At 44.3% G+C, this 20,514-nt stretch overlaps 1 protein-coding gene across 7 annotated transcripts in view; it reads left to right on the top strand.

Moving 5' to 3' along the window:
* TRIM66 (tripartite motif containing 66) overlaps positions 1–20,514 on the top strand; it is a 57,680-nt gene that overhangs the window by 2,705 nt on the left and 34,461 nt on the right. For 3 of the 7 annotated variants that reach the window (XM_038568983.1, XM_038568984.1, XM_038568982.1), the window contains exons 2-3: positions 2,855–3,161; positions 19,275–19,378. In XM_038568983.1, coding sequence (XP_038424911.1) covers positions 2,855–3,161; positions 19,275–19,378 — 411 coding nt within the window. Of the gene's footprint in view, positions 1–2,854; positions 3,162–12,260; positions 12,280–12,306; positions 12,863–13,082; positions 13,117–13,402; positions 13,452–19,274; positions 19,379–20,514 lie in introns of those variants that run through there. The other 4 variants (XM_038568986.1, XM_038568987.1, XM_038568988.1 and 1 more) reach the window with 4 other exon arrangements.

Here is a 20,514-nt window from a genome sequence, read left to right as displayed (position 1 = left end):
CTAATGGAGCAGTTCTCTAAGTGCTATCTGTAGACCTATGATCAGGGGTGGGGAAGGCCTGGGGATGGTTCCTGAGACTCTTTCACAAGTGTCCATTGGGTCACAAGTATCCACAGCATCATAAGCATCCACAGGGTCAAAACCATTTTCATAATCATACTAAGATGTTATCTGCCCTTTTCACTGAGTTGGCATTTGCCCTGGTGGTGCCAAAGCAAAAACCAAAGATGGTGTGTAAAAAACTGAAGATGCTGGTATAAGTCATTGTATTCTTCACTGCCAGGCATTTGCAGGAAAAGAGGAAGGGAGGGAAGAGAAGGAAAAGAAAAAAAAAAAAGGAAGGAAAAGCCTTAGAGCCTTAGTCTCACTTAGGAGTGTCTGTAATGAAGCAGTAAATATTTTATTACATTTCAGTCCTTGAATACACGTTATTAATATTCTGCATGAAGAAACTGGAAGTATGCATAAAGCACATCTACTTATCAAAGTAAGGAATTGCGTTTGTGCTCTTATTTGAGTTGCAAGCTGAACTAGCCTTTTTTTGTACGACACCAGTTTTACTTGAAAGAACAACTGACAGACTGAGGTTATTTATTCAGCCTTGGGAATTTGGCAGATATTTTCTCAACAATGAAATGAACCTGTCATTCCAAGGAAAAAACTGATAGTATTTGTTGCCAATGATTAAAATTAGAGTTTCCAGCAAAAATAGAATTCTGGTAAAGGTATAGCTGAGTTTGATGTCTTTGAGTCTGACATCTTCCTAATAATTTCCCAATGAGATTAGAGGTGATGTGAAAGAGTGTGATGTTTTATTATTGTCTAATGAAAGGTCAATGGTTGGAGCATCTGCATAAGTCATTGAACGAATGTTTTCCAAATGGCAAATGCTTGGTGTTATAAAATGATGCCTGGGTAAAAAATCAGTACAAGATAGCCCAGTGGATTTTAATGTAACAGGGTAAGAAATGTTCACTGATATAGTTACAGATTCCACATTACAGCCAACCTTTAGGAAACTACCACTTGTAGTATCAAAAAATGTCCATTATAACCTAATACGACTATTAAAAATAGTCTTATCTTTTCCAACTGTACAACCCCATGAGGCTGGATTTTCTTAATTTACTATAAACAAAACAACATCGAGTGGATTGACTACAGAAGCAGGTTCAGGATTCCAGCTGTCTCCTATTAAGACAGACATTAATGAGGTTTGCAAAAAGGAAAAACAATGTCACTCTTTTTACTAAATTTATTTTTTGAAAATAATTTTTTTCTAAAAAGTATGTTATTCAGGCTGACATGTAATAGGTTTATTGTTTTTGAATGAATTAATATTTTTAAATTATCTCAGTTTTCATTTTTATATGGCAAATAGTAGTAGACAGAACCCACATTAATAAAATCTAAGGTCCTGAATAATTAAAAAATGTGAAGGATTTTGAGACCAAAGAGTTTGATATTCTCAAAGTCTAATGAAATAAACTCAGGCACACTTAAACCTTCTAAGACAGACTGCCCTTACCGCCACAGGGCTGCCATGCTGCCCTCTGGGAAATAAGTGCTCTTAGAGCTCCAGACTGAATTAGAGGTATAAGTCTATCCATTATTTCATTTAGTGGCATCTTGTTGGGCCCCCAAGCAGGCTGGCCTCTCCTAGCTCTGTCACTCTTTGTCCCTAATGGGTTTGGCTCCCGGAGACCATGGACTAAAAGGAAAGTTCTCTCAAATCTGCATAATGATAGAACTCCAGATTTGATGAAATGATATTTGTTTTCTTTCTTGAGTACAAATATAAAACTAGATACATTTCTTTTGCTCTTATACAAGTATAAGACTGAATACAATTTACAAGGTATAAAAAAAACCCAAAACAATAAAATTAATGACATTAATTTCATTTGCAGATGATGTGTTGCTAAACTACTAGCATTAAACTGCTAGTACACCTTGAATGTGGTGTTCACCATTGGTCAGGTTTGGCCAACTTATGCCACTATGATCATGGCTTAATTTCCTTACCTCCTTCCTCTGTTCCAAGTGCCATGAAACAGGCATTACCAGTGTGCCACATTGTTCTTGAGACTTCATGTGGCAAGAGTACATCATTTACATTTAAGGCTGCCCCTTTCTCTTCTAAGTAGCCCAAGACAAAGTAATACTGTATGGTGTGAATTGGATCCTGAACTCTTAGCACTGCCTCTAAAATCTCATTGTGGTGGATATGTATTTGAACTTGAATTGATAGATTAAAAACTTCTTATTAGGATGAATATAAATTAAAAAATATTGGAGAGAACCCATGAAAATATGTGTGTGGACTTCAGCTTGAGAAATATTTCAGTAGTAATGGTGTGAAGTCTGATTTTGAATTTGAATTTGAACTTTGCTATTTACCATTTGTCTTTGTACAATTACTCAGCCTCTCTGAGCCTCAGTTTCTTTAGCCTGTCCCTCATGGCTTTATTTAATTTGTAAAAGTATCATAATGCCTATCTTCAAGAGTAGCTGTGAAGACTGAGATAAAGCATAGAAAGCACCTGGCATACACTGGGCTTTAAACAAATTTCCTTCTCTTTTCCAAAATGAAATCTAGGTTCAAGCTTGTCCACTAATAAAGAGAAGCACAGGTAGATGTTGGACACTTTTGAAGGCAACAAACTCTGTAAGAAACACACAACCTCTGCAGCAGAGATGCTGGACTCCCTCTTTGGGCTCAAGTGAGAGTTTGAGGCTGAGGCCTGCAGGTTGCAGGGCCTGAGCCTCCAGTTCTCTGTGTCCTCTCTGGCCTTTCCAGGAACATCCCCCACCCTAAAGGAATTAATCACTCTGTTTTGTGCTTCACTTACAGGGAGTGGAGCTTGCTCGATCTACACGCTGCTGCACACTTCAGGATATCATGGGAAGAGCCCCAGTCCCGGTCACAAGCACAGCCACGTATACGGGCTTGAGATTTATGGGGCTGCCACTAGTTGACCAGAAACACAGGAATGGTCAGATGGAGGCCATGATATTGACCTGCTCATTGTGCCAACAAGACCTGCAAAATGTGGGCGCCCGGTTCCTACCCTGCCAGCATTTGCTCTGCAAGAACTGCTTCCAGGGCTTCATCCAGGAGCTGAGACAGGTTTCCAAAGCTCACAGGACCGTTCCACCTGGTAAGTACAAAAGAACCACAGGTTCCCCTCCTTCCTTATAACATGTCTCTTCCTCGTTCATAGGAACTGAATTTCAGGTAGAAAGAATCAGAATTAAAATGCCCAAGGGATACTCATTGCCAAACACAACTCTTTGGGGAATCTGAGACAAAGCAAACCCTCTTGATGCCTCCTATATCTGGAAAGCTGGGACTTTCCATGTTTGGGATTTCCTTGAATTGGTGGCAAACTGAGAAACCTGGGAAGGTATTGATTCAAGGTTTCACAGACTCCCCAGATGGAGAGGACACTGTCCTGACTCTCTAAACTTCTGAGGCGAAGGGAAAGCTGCTGCCCCCATAGGAATGGTTGGGACCTGATTTTGAACAGACTCCTACTGACTAGTGAACCATTCACCATTTAACTCCAGCCTGGTGGGAGGAGCTTGTGTCTTGCTGATGAATGTCAGGTTTCCTAGGGAACAGTCTCATTGAGGACTGTGAGTCCTTGGAGACATGAATCAGGTCCCTTTCAGCTCAGCATTCTAGCACAGACCTGTAACAGAGGTGCAATCTCTCTCTGTTGGATGAGCTTGGAGGATGAGGTCAAGCAAGTTGAGAGCATTTAGAAATATCATGTCTGTTTGTTTTGTTGTCTGCAGTATTATTAAAGTGATCTGTAGCCCAAGGCTAGGTGCTTTGAGGCATTAGAGAAGTGCAGTTGTCCTTAGCTATGAATTTTGAGCTCTCTAAACCCTTGGGCAAGCTGTGTAACCTCTCTGGGCTCTTTTGTGAGTTTGGAGCACAGAAAAAATGATCTAGTTTGATTTTTAAAATTAATGTCTGATTTTTAAGCTTAAATTTAGTCCTTAAACTTTTAATTTTAACTTGTCTTACACTATTTATAAATGTAGCAAAATTTAGCAATTACTTTTAAAGGGGTTTTTATTAATATTTGAACATATTTGTAAACTTGGCTAATATTTGCTTTTATAAATTGAATGTATTTTATTTTCTTTTTAAGTGTTTCAGTTGTTTAACAAATAAATGTTCTTAAAGGACACTTGAAAATCTAGTTAAATTTACACACATGGTGGATCTTAAATATGTCTTAACAAGTTCCAGCATTGTTGGGTGAATATCCAGAATATATAAAGACCTTCTCCAACTCAACAATTAAAAAAAAACCCTAATTTAAAAATGGGCAAAGGTGGGGATCCCTGGGTGGCTCAGTGTTTTAGCGCCTGCCTTTGGCCCAGGGCACGATCCTGGAGTCCCGGTTGAGTCTTCTGTCAGGCTCCCAGCATAGAGCCTGCTTCTCCCTCCTCCTGTGTTTCTGCCTCTCTCTCTCTCTCTCTCTCTCTCTCTATGTCTATTATAAATAAATAAATAAATCTTTAAAAATAATAAAAATGGGCAAAGGACTTGAATAGACATTTCTCCAAGCAAGATATACAAATGTCCAGTAAGCACACAGAAAGATGCTCAATATCACTAATCTTTAGGGAAATACAAATCAAAACCACAATGAGATACCACCTCAAACCCATTAGGATGGCTACTATTAAGAGAAAAGAACAGAAAATAACAAGTTTGGTGAGCATGTGGAGAAATCCTGTACATTGTTGGTGGGAATATAAAATGGTATAGCCTCTGTGGAAAACAGTACGGCCATTCCTTTAAAAATTTTAAAAATAAAATTACCATATAATCCAGCAATTCCACTTCTGGGTATATACCAGAGAGAATTAAGGAATTAAAATCAGGAACTCAAAGAGAGATTTGTACACCTGTGTTCATAACTACATTATTGACATGGAGAAAAGGTGGAAGCAATCCAAGTGTCCATTGACAGATGAGTGGATAAACAAAATGTGGTATGTATATACAGTGGAATACTATTTAGCTTTAATAAGGTAGAAAATTCTGACACATGCTACAACATGAATGAACTTTGAGAACATGATGCTAAATAAAATAAGCCAGTTAACAAAAAAGACAAATAGTCTATGATTCTATTTACATGAGATACTCAGAGTAGTCAAATTCATAGAGACCAAGAGTAGCATGGTGGTTGCCAGGAGTTGGGGGAGGAGTGGGGAATGGAAAGTTGTTGTATAATGGTATAGATTTTCAGCTTTGCCCACATTTTAATTGTTTTCTGTTATTGTTGTTGAGTTGTAGGAATAGATAGATAGATAGATAGATATTATGCCCTTATTAGTTATGGGATTTGTAGATATTTTCTCCCATTCCATGAGTTGTCTTTTTGTTCTCTTAATAGTGTTCTTTGATGCACAAAAGTTTTTAATTCTGCTGAAGTCCGACTTACCTACTTTTGCTTCTGTTGCCTGTGCTTTTGGTGTCCTAGCCATGAAATTATTGCCAAATCCATTGCCGTGAAGCTTTCCTCCTGTATTTTCTAAGAATTTTATAGGTTTAATTCTTATGTTTAAGTCTTTGATCCCATCTCGGCTTTTTAACATAAACTATGCATGTCTCAAGGCTTTGTATGGCTCTAAAAAATCAGAAAACTGAGTCATACTAATGACAATTATTAGAATCATAGTGTTCAGGACGCCTGGGTGGCTCAGTGGTTGGGCGCCTGCCTTTGGCCCAGGATGTGATCCTGGAGTCCCGGGATCAAGTCCCACATCAGGCTCCCTGCATGGAGCCTGCTTCTCTCTCTGCTCATGTCTCTGCCTCTCTCTGTGTGTCTCTCATGGGATAAATAAATAAAATCTTAAAAAAAAAACCGTAGTGTTCGTTTGCCAAATTATTCTGAGTGTAATGGAGAATGAAAACATACGCTTTAGTGTCAATATGTCTGGCCATCTGAGTGTGAGTTGTAATCTGCCTGCCACTTAGTAGTTGTATAGTCTGGACAAGTCATCTCACCTATAATGTGGGGATGATGATAGTAGTAATTAGCTTATACGATTGTTGTGAAGATTAAATGATAATGTACATGTAGAACATTCAGCACTGCTCATAGGAGATAGTCAAAAGCTGAGAAACCCACAAAAAAATACTATTATTTAGAACTTTTGAAACTGAAATGGAAAAATAATCTGTCAGATATGAACATGCTTGATTTGGAACAAGAGAGGTGATTTCTTAAATACGTGGCATCTTATATTCTTTAGTATGTCCTATGGCCTGGCTGGGACATGTTTTGGTATTTGTTGGTTTGTGTGTCTGTCTGTGTCTGTCTGTCTCCTTCAGACTATTTGACTTCTGTGTACCAGGATCTTTGGCATTTAGGGTACAGAGATGAAAAGCAAGGCCCTTGCCTTCAAGGGATTCATGTTCTGCTGAAGGGCAGATAACTAGATAGATGATAATAATATGAGAATATGGTGTGGATGGATGTGAAGGCAAAGAAGGCAAAGAAGCAATACCTTTGAGGGGTTCTCCGTGGACCAGGACTGGTGGATATCAGTTGCTGAATGCTTTTGGAAGTACTGAAAGAATGGTACCCAAGTGAGCTGTCTTATTAAAAGGAGAGCTGTCATCTATCTCTGGTAAGTCTGGTGAGAGACCTAATACCTGAACTTGACTTCTGGTCTAAATTTGAGAAGCCATGCTTTGGGAATCTGGTTCTTGGGAAAGAGATTTTAGTGCCGCCACTTTATCCAGCTGAGTAAGGGTGCAGACTTACCCCATTTCTGCCAATCTCAGGTTTTCAAAATTAAAATATGGGAGCAGCTAGAGGGAGATGAGTAGAGGCTAAAGAATAAATAGGGTCCCTGGCATCAATGCCCCCAGCCAGATGGGCCACCAGTGCATGAGGATAAGCCCATTTCCATAAATCTAGGTCCCAGTTGCTGGGCAGAGCTGAACATGGCTGTGTTGAATAGGCTGTGTGCCTGGGCTCAGGGTCTGTCTAGCTGGTTTTCAACTTTGATCCTTCGGTGGAGCCTCCCCAGGCCTGCACATCTGGGCTGGTGCTCAGCACCACAGGAGGCATCTGATTTAACTGGGCTGGAGGTCTTTCATCTCTATAGCCCTGCAGCCCAACACAGAACCTGACACAGGATGGGGGTTTAAGTGAATATTTATTGAACAGATGATTTAACCAGTGAATCCACAGAGATCTCCATGGCTCTTACATGGAAGGAAGACTGTTGCATTTGTGACGCTGCCCCTTTGTATTTCTCAAGCTGCAAGGTGCAAATATATTTATCAAGCACCTGTTGGTTGGCAGACACTGTACTGGGTACTTGTAGTTATCTTTTATTATCTTTTTAAAACTTGACAACAATCCTAAAATTAGGTATTATTCCCATTTTACAGTTGAAAGACCCGGGTATCAGGCAGCCCCGGTGGCGCAGCGGTTTGGCGCCGCCTGCAGCCTGGGGTGTGATCCTGGATACCCGTGATCGAGTCCCACATTGGGCTCCCTGCATGGAGCCTGCTTCTCCCTCTGCCTGTGTCTCTGCCTCTCTCTCTGTGTCTATGAATAAATAAATTAAAAAAAAAAAAAGAAAAGAAAAAGAATCTTTAAAAAAAAGAAAGAAAGAAAAACCTGGGTATTGTGAATATGTAAGATCTAGGGCCCAAAACAACTCATAAGTGGCAGATTAGGTCAAACCTGTCTTCAAAGTTTGTGGTCTGCACTCTGCTCAGGGGAAGATTTCACCTGAAATGACTGAACTGATGGGGAGACTCCATGGAGAATTTTTCAGGAAAGAACCCTTGCTGCAGCCTGAGTCATCAGGTGCACATCTTTAATGCGGCCACAGCTTAGCTGAGATTCTCCCCAGCAACTCCATCACACCTGGAAATGTGTCTGTGTTAGGTCTCTGCTTCTAACGAGACCAGCTGGGCAAGGTCTTCAAAAGCCAGTGGTGGGGACCAGAGCAAAGGCAGCAGTGTGCCGAGTACACAGTGGCTTAGCCATGCAATAGGGTGACTGTGAAGCTGCAGGCTCTGTGCAGAAAGGTTGGATATTGGAAATGGATTTACTCAGCCAATAAGAATATATACGGGGAAATGTTTGCTTTTAAGCCTAATTGAAAATTGTCCTAGATCAAACTCTGAGAAATCGGCCAGTGAGTCACAAAGTGATACTTTAAGTTAGCAAGCTCTGAATGTGCTGCATTTGTCTTCAGAATTCTCAGGACTCCTCTGGCTTTAGTTGTTTTAGGGGAGAAGGGCCATTAATTGGATATTTCCTTCCCCATATATGTAAAAGGAACATTATTTTTTTCTTTTCAAATCTACTAAAAGACAAATCCTAGCTGGGAGACATTGATTCTGATATCAAAGTTTTACAATCTACCTGTTTAGTATTTTACTTTTCCCATTATCAGTGTGGGTGATTGATATGCAAGACATGGGTGAAGGTCATGGCCCTTAGAGCTCAATCTGGACTCCAGCACTAATTGACTGGGCATTCCCAGGGCTTCTCTGGCTTTCAGGACTGGACTTGAAGAGCTCTAAGAACACCAAATAACCACCATGGCCTCCTGCTTCCTGAAGCTACTAATGTGTGGCAGCCCTTGTAAACTACAGATGCTGAAAGGGGGAGCAATCTCTGTCCCTCAGTGGGCAGGCCTTGGGACTTTGGGAAGATCCAAAGAGAGGGAACTGATGCAAGATGCTACAACCTCAGAGTCAGAGAAAGAAATGAGGATCTTAATGAGAGCTCAGCTGGAGGGGCTCTAATGGCCTGGGCTGAAGGTGGGAGGTAGGGGGGTGGTGAGATCTCAGCTACAGGAGACTGGAAGGCGAGGTGACTGCCATTTGCTCAGTCTAGGTGCTGAACAGTGTGCCCACCCATCGTGGGGTCTGTTGTGGGCAGTGACCCAAGTATCCTAGGTGGAAGGCAGGCAACTAAGCTGGACTGAGCTGGGTGTGCAGCAGGTGCAGAAGCTGGAGCTCTGGAGCCCTATCAGCAGGATGGTTTTGTAGTTCATGAACAGTTTCCTCACCTTAATTGGCTCTCTGGGGCCCCGGGAGTAGCACTGGCACCTCAGAAAGGTACCCGTTACTGGGAGAGCAATTCCCCTGCTAATGGGAAGGAGGCAGGCTGTGTTTCTAGGGGGTGTACTAGCTGCTGCCAGCACTGCTTGGAAGGATATGGCTAGAGCAGATTTGCTAAAGCATCCCTCAGTTTAAGGTGGCTATGATTGATGGACAGGGTCTTGGAGGGGTCCCTTGGCTACTGGAACTCTCTCATTCAAGAGGAACCAGTCATGGTTGACTGTTGTGGTGGCTAGAGAGCAGAAAAGACTCTTGGAGCTTATCTCTAATCCCTCCCTGCATAAATGGAGCGTCAGGAATCCAGAAAGCCTTAGAATCCTGCTGAATGCCATAGTTATTACAGAGCCTGGAAAAGAAATTCATCTCCTTTGCCTGCCAATCCAGGGCTTGCCTGGGCTTGTGGGCCAATAGGAGCTACAGACCTAGAGTAGGCTGCTGCCCTTGGTTGTCCCACTGTGTCTCTGTCCAGGAGCAGTTGGAAATGGGAACAAAGCAGTGGCTTTGCATAGAGTATGTCAGTGCAGTCCTCGAATTGACTCTTGAGATTTGATGTAAAAAAAATAGAGGTGCCAGTCTATCAGATGAGATGAGCCTAGATTCATCCTCAACTGTATCTTCTGCATTCCGCACCAGGTTCTTTCTTGGTACCAAAAGCTTGTTTAACAGTCAGGTGGTCCTAGGAACATGGGCTCTGAAAGCTGTGGACCATCACCTGCCTCAGCCTATCACCTTGCTCTCATGCTCGATTTCTGACTTGGCTTCTGATGGGCCACCTGGCCCTGCCCCACACTCTCCGGATCTCCTTGCCTGACCTCACTTTACCTCTTGCCTCTGTACATTATGCTCCTGAATCCTCTAACTTCAGCCCTGATCTTTCTCTCCTGTGGTGGGCCTACAGTTCTAGCTACCTTAGAGGCTCTCAATTGCTTACCATTCAGAACAGAAACTTAGGCCTTCAAGGCCCTTCCCAATCTGACTCCAAACTAATTTTATTTTTTCTTTTTTAAAGATTTTATTTATTCATGAGACACACACACACACACACACACACACACACACACACAGAGGCAGAGACACAGGCAGAGGGAGAAGCAGACTCCATGCAGGTAGCCCGACATGGGACTTGATCCCAGGCCTCCAGGATCACACCCTGGGTCAAAGATGACACTAAACCGCTGAGCCACTCGGGCTGCCCCAAACTAATTTTAGAGCCTCATCTCTGTTACTCCTCTCCATGAATCAGCTTTACCAGTCTTTCCCCTAGAGGTCTCACAGCTTGACATCTATAATCCTATAGTTTTGATGTTACCTCCTCCTGGAATACCCTTTGCTTGTCTGAAACATTCGATCCCAAACTGGAGGTTGGTTCAAGTGTGACCCAGCTAGAGCACAGATGGATGGGAGTTGACTTGGAAGTAAGCAGGATCCTCATTACCAGGATTGAACCCCAAAGGATGAGGCTAGAACAAGTGGAGTAGCCATTGCTTTAGGCCAGGGGCCAGCAAACTTTGTAAAGGTCTAGGTAGTTAATATTTTTGGCTTTGTGGGTCTTACAGCCTCTGTTACCACTACTCAGCACCACCACTGCAGCATAGATAATATGGGAATGATGGACGTGACTGTGTTCCACAAAAATTTTATTTACAAAAACGGGCAGGCTGTGGTTTTCCAACCCCTGGTTTAGGCTCTGCCTGGGGAAATTGGATGGTTTTGAACCTATGAATGGCATCAGGTAGGAATATCTGTGTAGGAACCAAGCAGAGCCAGACAAATACAGAAGGGAACTATAGGTAGGGAATAGTGTTAGGCTGAGGGATATGGAAGAAAGGGCAGGAGGAAGAGGATGGAGTTAATTTTTGGCTACAATATAGGATTGTTTGAAGGCAGGAAGTGGGAAGTCTGGAAGGGAAATTTGGGAACACACTGTGAAGGGTCATGACCAATTCAGGCTTTTCTGTAGGTAGTGGGGAGACATTGGATATTTTTGGCCAATGGAATACAATCAAATATGTATTTTTACAGAGTTATTCTGGCTAGTGAGAAGAATGATTGGAGGAGACAAGACTGGATGTAAAGAGCCCTGCTAGGAGGTTACTATAATTGTCTTGGCCACTGGTTCCAGCTTACTGGTCCTTGAGCCAGTGCTGGTCTGAATGCCTAAGAATCAGTTGGGTAACTTGCTAAAAATATAGATTCTTGGTCCTATTCCCAAGAGATTAAGATTTGGTAGATTCAGGATTTCTAACAAACCCTCCAGATTTGTGAATCACAGGTCCAGCAAAGCAGAACCTAAAGAGGCTATGGGTGTTAGAGAAAGTAGGACACATGTAAGATGGGATTTGGCAACCACCCTCTCTTCCCTCTTCCCTCTGGTCCTGACAGCCCCTCCATTTGACTTTTTCTTCATACAACACCACTCCCTCCCACATCCTATTTTGGTTATGCCCTATCAGTTCTCTTTGAAACAACTCTTCTGTCCATTTCCATTGCTACCCTTGTTGGGGATTCCATTACTGCTAAACTGGACAAGCCTTCTCCCTGACTCCAGTCTTCAGTTCATGAAGATAATCATAAAGCCCGGCTCTGTCCCTCTCCAGAGCCTTTGATTTCAGGATATAGGTCAAGCTCCTTAGCTTAGTATTCAGGGCCCTTCAGGAGCTGACTCTCCTGCCAGTCTTTCCAAGTGTATTATACCCTGCTGCTCCCCATCCGTGCTTTTACAATTTCCCTGTGCTCTGTGCTTTTACCATTATCTTGCACTTGTAGTTTTGCCCCATCCTACTGTCTTCCCTTCAACTCGACTCTGCTTTTCCTTGCCTTTTCTCCCCCTGCTTGTGTTCGACTGTATCTCCCTGGGGGGCGGGGGAGGGGTAGAGTTAGCTGCCAAAGGGTACCTCCCAGGACCTTTGTGCATCATAAATGTGTGTCTTCCCCATCTGAAGTCCTAATCCTCCACTTGTGACGGACAATTGGTCACTATGGCAACTGACTGTGACGTCACAGGATAAGGACTTCAGGTGAAGTGGCAGGAGCAGGTGAGTATGTAGGAGATAGATTTTAATGTCTGTCGAAGGTTCCCCCCCCACACCCTCCTTCAGTGCCGGGGGCATGGAGGGATATCTCGGGCTCCTGCTGATTTTTAAAATGATGCGGTGAGAGCGTGTGCCTGGCATCTGCGTGCTGCAGCAGTGTGGGGCTGACAGAGTGTGTCAACTTGAGCTCTGGTTGTGCAGGCACCGCTGCTGCGTGAGCCTGTTATTCCGTTCTGGATTGCTATTTTGATACCCAGATTGCATCATTCTTCCTACGTATAAACAGGGGGTCCCCAGGGCCCTGCAGCTACTCACTTCTCCACCAACACTGTTGTTGTGATGAGCTCTATTTAAATGAGCTGCCGGATCGGGGCAGATTCCAGCCATACATGAGCACTGTCATTTTGGGGAACATGGAGGGCTGAAGGATTTTTGGATCGAGTCCTAAAAGGCTGAGAGTGATGGCCTCCTGAGCTGTGCAGAGGGCGGCAGAGCTAGTTCCTGAAAGTTGAAAATCTCGTTTTCTTCCTTCTGAGCTTCTATTCCAAGGCACCCAGAGGATTAGGAAGGAGATGCAGCTAGGAAGAGAGTCGCCTCTTTGAGGTCTCCCTCTTGCTGTTCAGTTTGGGAAATTGCTGCAGAGCCTTCAAGATAAACAGGAACAGGAGGAGTCAACCAACCTTTTCTTGCAGGAGCGTCTCAGGTGAGCTGGAGAAATGCAGCCCTGGCTGAGGATGTATCAGAGAAAGGAGAGGACCCAGGGTGCTCCCCTTACCCTACCCAGGACCCAGTTCCCCAAGGGTTAGGCCCTGCAGCCCAGCCGGCTGCAGCACGCAGTGGGGGGTGTTCCTGGGCACTTGGTAAGCACCATCCTCTGGGACCCGTGGTGGTCTCACCTGTCGCTCATCTGACTTCTCTCCCAGGTGTTGCTCTAATCACGGGGCAGCAGGGCCACAGGTAAGCCTACTGGCAGCTACGGGCAGGAGCAGCATTCCCCTTAGTATCAAAGTCTGTCTTTCTATCAGGGACTAGGCATCTTGGGAGTGGGTGCAATGTGTTGTTGGTGGTGGTGGGGTGCTGCTTTGAGTTATGGGCTAGAGGAAGGCTGCAGGGGCTTTTGTGTTGGGGGGGGGTTACCAGATGCCTAGTACCCTGGGGCTGCCCTTGGGTGGGAGGGCAGGAATGGGTAGTGAGGATGGTCAACATGCCAGGTTTGTTTGTTTGTTTTTTCCTTCTTGTCTAGTGACTAACAGAGGCTAAGGAGGTAAAATGTCTTACTTGTGGATACAGAGGTAGGTAATCAGGGACTGCTCAGTGGTTCAAGGTAGCACCTGTATTTTATTAGGGCTCTGTGGTTTTCAGCTAAGTCCCTCCCTCTCCCTGGGCTTCCACGTCACAATCTGTATGGTGAGGGAATTGGCTACATGCAGGAAGCTAGGTCTGTTCAGCTTTGGTTTTACAGGTGATAGCTGGCAGAGGAGCATCAAGCTGCTTCAGAGGATGCCACTGCTCTGTGGGAGTCAGAGCTTGGGCCCCAGCTATAAAGTTCCTTGGAGCCATGGACAAGAGCTGTAGAATGAAGGGCTTCTTAACCCCAGGGGGCTGTGTAGCCCTGGACTCCAGGCTTATGCGCCGGTGGTTTATGTGTCCCTTACCTGGTGGGCTGAGCTGACCCAATGATGGCTTTCTTGAGACTTCCTTGAGATTTCTTTCCCACCCTAGCCTCCTGGTCCCCAGGTTGCCTTGGCGTTGCTGTTCATGTCTGAAGGGTGGACCACCCAGTCTTGACTCTCCCTCCCTTGCTGCCTCACTAAGGCCTGAGCTCAGCACACTCTAGACTCCAGTAGCGGTGGTTATAGTGCCAAAGCTCAAGCAGCACCCTAAGGATACACCCTTAGCTCATGGGTCCTGCAGTGGAGCTGGGAGTTAGGGGAGGCAGGATGTGTCCTCCAGCTACCACCAATCCCCAGGGTACCTAGGTATCAGAACACCCTGCTGTCTGCTGGGGATCTGTCCTCTTCTCTTCCCTGCCAGAGGGGAGATACATCATAGCTGCATTCAGTATGCATTCCTAACTTTGTGGACCCTCTTTAAAACTAGGTGATTCTGCCCTTTTCAGCTGTGTGGTACAGGGAAAGAGCTATCAGGCTCAGACACAGGGGCAGGAGATGCTCTCTCCAAGGTGCTGGTTCTCAAACATGGTTGCATATTGTAATCACCTGGGGAATTTTTTTTTTTTTTAAGATTTTATTCGTAGAGAGAGAGAGAGAGGCAGAGACACAGGCAGAGGGAGAAGCAGGCTCCATGCAAGGAGCCTGGCGCGGGACTTTATCCTGGGTCTCCAGGATCAGGCCCTGGGCTGAAGGCGGCGCTAAACCACTGAGCCACTGGGGCTGCCCTCACCTGGGGAATTTTAACAAATATTTATGCCTGGATTCCACCTCCTAAAACTTTTATTTAATTGATATGGAGTGGACATCAGGAAGTTTAAAGTGCCCCATAGGATTCAAATATGTAACAAAGTTTGAGAACCACTAGCTCTACAATATGAAACTATCCCCAGATATATTACTGGGCAGAAAAAGTCATCTTCACCTGCCTTTCCTCAAAGATCATATTTCCTAAAACTTGAAGCACAAATGAGGCTAGCTCCCAGCCTCTTCCTTCTGGATTCCCCTAATCCAAAGCTGGGTTCAGGGCATCATTTAGAGTCTGATCATTATTATGGAATATTCTACTTATAATAAAATTATCTAATTAATTAAAACAAAATTATCTTGTTTACACTTGAATTAGAGAGGTATAGCATAATGGAAAGGGCTGGATTTTAGAGGCAGAGAGACTTGGATTCCAATCATAGCTCTGCCCCTGTTTTGTATGATCTTTGCCAGGGGCAACTTCTTGGAGCCTCAGTCTCCCCAGCTATCAAATGGGGATAATGCTTGCCTCGTAGAGGTAATTTGATGATTCAATGAGATAACATGCATAAAGGTCTGGTGCAGGGAGTGGTGTTAAGAGAATAATTTGCCCCATGCCTCCTAGGGACCAAAGTGCTCACTCTTATGACAGGTGGATTGAACACCTTGGACCTTTCAGAGCTTCTCTCCCAGGCTCATAGGTCCCCAGGAGAACCTCTGCTACCTGTGACTTCTTCATTCAGGAAGCAAAAGCCCCATTTCCCCTAGGGATGATCGTGTGTGACCTTTGGGTCCTGGATCTACATTGCTCAGAATTGGTATTCCTGTGTATGAAATAAAAACTTAAGGCTATTACTTGAATAATCCAAGTACAAAAAAAAGTATCTAAATATTTTATATAACATGTGACTTAAATATGTATTAATAACTAGGTATTAAATATTAAATGTTAAGTATTATAAGCATATGTTTGGTTATTTTGTACATACATCTGCAGCCCTATGGGTTCATATATTTCAGTTGTCCAAAATAAAACTTTGGGTGTGCCTGGGTGCCTTAGTCAGTTGAGTGTCTGACTCTTGATCTCAGCTCAGGTCTTGATCTTGAGGTTGTGAGTTCAAGCCTGGCATTGGGCTCCATACTGGGCGTGGAGTCTACAAAAAGCAAAAACATAATAAAATGAAACTTTGTTTTGGTTTTCACATTGAAGAATGGGGGAACCCTCTTGGAATAGAAGTTCAAGGTTGACACAGCTTGATTTGGGCTAGGGACCTTCTGAGTGAAGATGAGAATTTCTGGACAAAGATGTTGTGACCCAAGGCGCCTGGGTAGTGCAGTCAGTTAAGCATCCTACTCTTGGTTTCTGCATAGGTCATGATCTCAGGACCGTGAGATTGAGCACCGCATCGGGCTCCGTGCTCAGCATGGTGTCTACTTGAGACTCTCTCTCCTTTCTCTGTCTCTCCCGCTTGTACACTCTCTTTCACTCTCTCTCTCTCTCTCTAATAAATAAATCTTAAAAACAAAAACATATCTTGTGACCCAAAGAGAGCACATGTCTTCTGTGTCCGCTCTGCACCCCACGGCCTCCCTCGGACCTGCTTGCGGGATTGCTGAGGTTTTCCATTTCTGTTGTCTGCCACAGCATCCCTTCTTTAGATGGGATGAGTTTTTAGATGGAGACCTCCTCTAGGCCATAAGGCTGTCCCCTAACTTGCTGGCAAAGGTGAGAGAGGCAAGCTACTGGCTATCTGCCCCATCCAGTCTTGATCAGGGGAATATTTCTGAAGCTTGGGTGCAGGAGGCAGAGGAAGAGGGTTGGATAATTCACACTTCCCTACTATTCCTTATTTCCCTCATTTTAAGGATCTAGAAAATAAGGTTCAGAGGGAAGGGGTCACTTATCTAAGGTTACACAGATAGTGCCATCCCTGGGCCTGGAACCCACATTTCCCAATTCACAGCCTTTCCCAAGCACCACACCTCTGCTCTGGATCATACCTGATTCTTTTATCATCCTTTATCATTTTTTTCTCATCACACTGAAAACTTCCAGGTGACTTCTTACTACTGTTCAGTGGCTGTGAGTGCAAGGAATATGCATGGGATACCCAAACCCAAAGAAATTTAATTGTCCAATCTGCTAAAAATTATGCAACATCCTTTAGTGCTAATCGTGGATTATTTTTGTATGCAGACATATGAACAGATAGTTAAAATGCAATGTGATATTTGTCATACTAGAAGGATGTTCGGGGTGTGTTGGGACCCAGAAGAGGGAATAATTAACTCATCCTGAGGGAAATCAACTCTGCTTCTCCAAGGTAGAACATTTAAACAGGTTTGAAAGGATGAATAGGAGTTGAAAAGGAGGGGAGTGAGAGAGTACTTCAAGAGAGGGGACAGTACTTACACAAACAGAGGTTGGGTATTCAGAAGACAGCAGAGATATTTGCCCTGGCAAGGACACAGGGTGTGTGAGGCTGAAGGTGAGACTAAAGAGAGGTAAGGCCAGCTTAGAAGGAGATGTAAGGCTGAAGATGAGAGCTTTGTCATTTCAGGCCAGGAATAGTAGAGGATGTGCTATGAGGCCTTGTCTGATCTCCTCAGTTATTTCTCTTTTTTCATGATGCTAATGAGACTAATGTTTGGGCATCTGTTGCTATGGGCTTAGAAGCCTTGTGGAAATCATTTTCAACAATTAGAGAAGCATTTCTGACCTGGGGATAGATGAGAGGGTCTCTCCAGGATGAGTGAAGTGGAAGAGAGGGACAGTCCCCTGGATGGTGACACCTGTGAAGAGCATTCTTCTTCACCTCTGGCCACTGTGTTTGACAGGCAGGAAAATATTTAGGAGATTGCAGATCCATGGCTCTGTGAAGGCTGGGGGAGGGTTTCTTCAATGGGGGACTTGGCAGGGGGAGGGGAGAAAGAGTATTGAATTATTACTTTGCATGATGTTGTGGATTTTGATTTTTCTGAGATAGATCAGTTAGCTTTTGCTGCATTATAAGACACTCAAGACTTAGTAGTTTAAAAAATTGTATTTTATTGATGATTCTATAGGTCAGCAATTTGGACTGGGACTCTCTGGGTGGTTCTTCAGGGCTTGGCTAGGCTTGGCTGGGCTTGGCTAACCTTAGCTGTGCTCACCTCTGTGAGCTGTGTTCAGCTAGGGTGTTAGCTGGGGCTAACTGGTTTATGATGGCTTCTAGTGAGCCCCTGAGACAATGAGGCATTGATCTGCATGGCCTCTCATCTTCCAGCAATGTAACTTGGGGTTGTTCATGTGGTGATCTTAGAGTTCTGAGAGCAGAGCAGAATCCTACAAAGCCACTTGAGGTCTAGGCTTGGAACTTGTTCATTGTCACTTCTGCTGCACTCTGTTGGCCAGAGCAGGTCATGAAAACAGCCTAGCTTCCAAGGGTGGAGAATAGACTCCACCTTTTAATGGTTAGGATTGCAAGAGCATGGATGCAGGGGCAGAAGAACTTGTGGCCATGTTCTCACTCTACCTCTCAGACTCTCTGACTTCCATCAGCTGGGAGAGCTGATAATTGAGGTCATTGCCTTGCTGTGAATGAGCTTTGAGAAATCTTTTGAATTAAAAGTCAACATTCGTGGGGGATCAGGTGCTTTCTCAAGTATTATTTAATTGAAACCTCATGGCAACTCTTACTTTCCTTTCCTATTTTACACATGAAGAAACTGGAGGAGCATAGTGAGATTAAGAGACTTGCCCAACCAGGGTCACTGGGTGGTAAACCTGGTATTTAGACTGTAACTGGTCTGGCTGCAACTGCCATTGTATCATTTCGATGATATGAGGCTGAGAAGATTGTGTTGGTAGTGCTGCATTCACTGCCATAGCCACCACTTTGCAGGTGGCTCTTATGCTTGCACACAGGCAGCCTCATTTCCCTGCATCCAGTGGCCTTCCTGCTCTTGGGGTGGGCCTGAAGAGCACTAGAGTCTTCAGGGTGGCAGTCTCATGATGCTTATGTTGTTCAGGAACCTCCTAGGCTAAGGAAAGTATTGGAGACTGTTACATTTCTCTCGGGAAAGGGTAAGACAATGTGGTCATGTTCACATGTGAGACATGTACAGGGGATGCAACATGGATAGAAGGAGAAGGCCCAGAAAAAGCTGAGTCCCATGGGCAGACTGGTATTGGCGGTAGTAAGAGAAAAATACCTCCTAGATGAGCAGGCAGGGAGGTTTTGCTTTCTCTGGGGAGAGTTTGCTTGAAGCTCTAGCTTTGAGGTCTTTAAAATAGTTTTGCTGTGTGATAACCTTAGTTCTACTGAAACTGTGCACTGGGCTAAACTGACCCCCTGGAGCTTATCTGGTAGCAGGAACTGGGCTCTCAGAGCCTGGGAATGAGGAGTGGGAGCAGCAAGAAGGCACCCAGTTATCAGAACCATAACAGGGTTGGGCCTTTGATAGCATGGCTTGTGAGGAGGGCAGGAAGGTAGGACCAGACCAGATGTGAGTAGGTCTGTAGGGCTGGCTCCCACTGGGATAGTCCTGTCCAGAGTACCTAGATGAAAAGTGCAGGCCATGACATCAAACGTACTTCATTTTGACACAAGTGGTATTGACATGTACCTTGGTGTTGTGTATTAGGAAGTCTCATGTCTAGGCCTTTTGTATAGTCTGCCATGTTGCCCTAACTCTGTTTTTTTGTCCCCCTGCCAGAGCTCATCTCCTGTCCTGGGTGTAAGCGAGTATATCTTACCAGGGATGTAAATGAACATTTTTTTCTGCAGTGCTTTTCTACAGGGCGATCCAAGATGGCCAGGGTAAGTCAGGACAAAGAAACACCTGATCCTTTTCAGAGATCTGTGGGGCCCCTGTCCATAAGTTCACCTGTTCACCCGTCACTTCACCTGACTTTTTACTCCTTCATCACTTTGCCTAATCATCTATCCGCCCACCCACCCATCCACCCACCTATCCATCCAATGACCTACCCACCCATCCATTCATCCGTCCATCTGTCCACCTGTTCATCTACCCATCCATCCACCCATTCTTCTGTCCTTCTATCCAAAAAGTGTCAAAATATTTGAATTGGGGAAAGTAAAATGAAGGTATTTTTCTTATACCTCTTACTGGAAAATATCAGTACTTTTTTCTCCCCCTGAGTTGAAACGTATACACCAGTGTGAACTAAATGGGTTCATTGGTCTTGCTTGTATTTAGCAACTAATACCCTTTTCCTGAGTTTCTGAATCACTTTCTGACTAGCACCTCCCATTCCTCTCTTCTCTGGGGTACTCTGAGGGGTGCCACTGCATTTGATCCATTTGGCCAATGTATTTACCCGATCCTGTGTCTAATTCTTATTGAATGTCTGGCACATGCTGGGCCATCTGCTGGATGCTAGGGAGAGAGATACCCATGTTCTCTACTCTCAAGGAATTCATAGTTTAATTACTAAAACGTGTGTTTCCCCCCCCCCGCCCCCACTGTGGGTTTGTCAGATGCCAGTAAGAAAACAATGCTGTCAGAATCCACATCATTTTGATGGCTTGTGATATTCAGGCACAGACAGACCAGCTTTTTCCAAATCTCCTTTTTTACTCATGTTTTTACATTAGCCCTGCAAGATTTTTGCTGACCGAGTGAATGAACGTTTGGACCAGGAGAGGGCTAGGTTTCCTTGGGCCCAGCAAGGAAGCACGGCTCTGAGGATTGGTCTGGACTTGTCCTTTCTTGGCTGTATATCCTCCCATATCTGTGGCTTCTCCCTTTCTGCAGGCATACTGACTTTTCGGCTTTTGCCCGTGCTCTCCCATTTCGCTCCCTACTTGTCATTCTACATCCAATCAGAAGTCACCTCCTTGTAAAATATTTCCTGGCATCTCCTTGGCTGAGCCCCTGGAAGTCCCCCTCTCCTTCCTTAGCACCTGGTGTGGCCTTTTATCACAGGATC

Source organism: Canis lupus, chromosome 21, assembly GCF_011100685.1.
Source record: "Canis lupus familiaris isolate Mischka breed German Shepherd chromosome 21, alternate assembly UU_Cfam_GSD_1.0, whole genome shotgun sequence".
NCBI lineage: Eukaryota > Metazoa > Chordata > Mammalia > Carnivora > Canidae > Canis > Canis lupus.
This window is presented reverse-complemented; position numbering and strand designations above follow the sequence as displayed.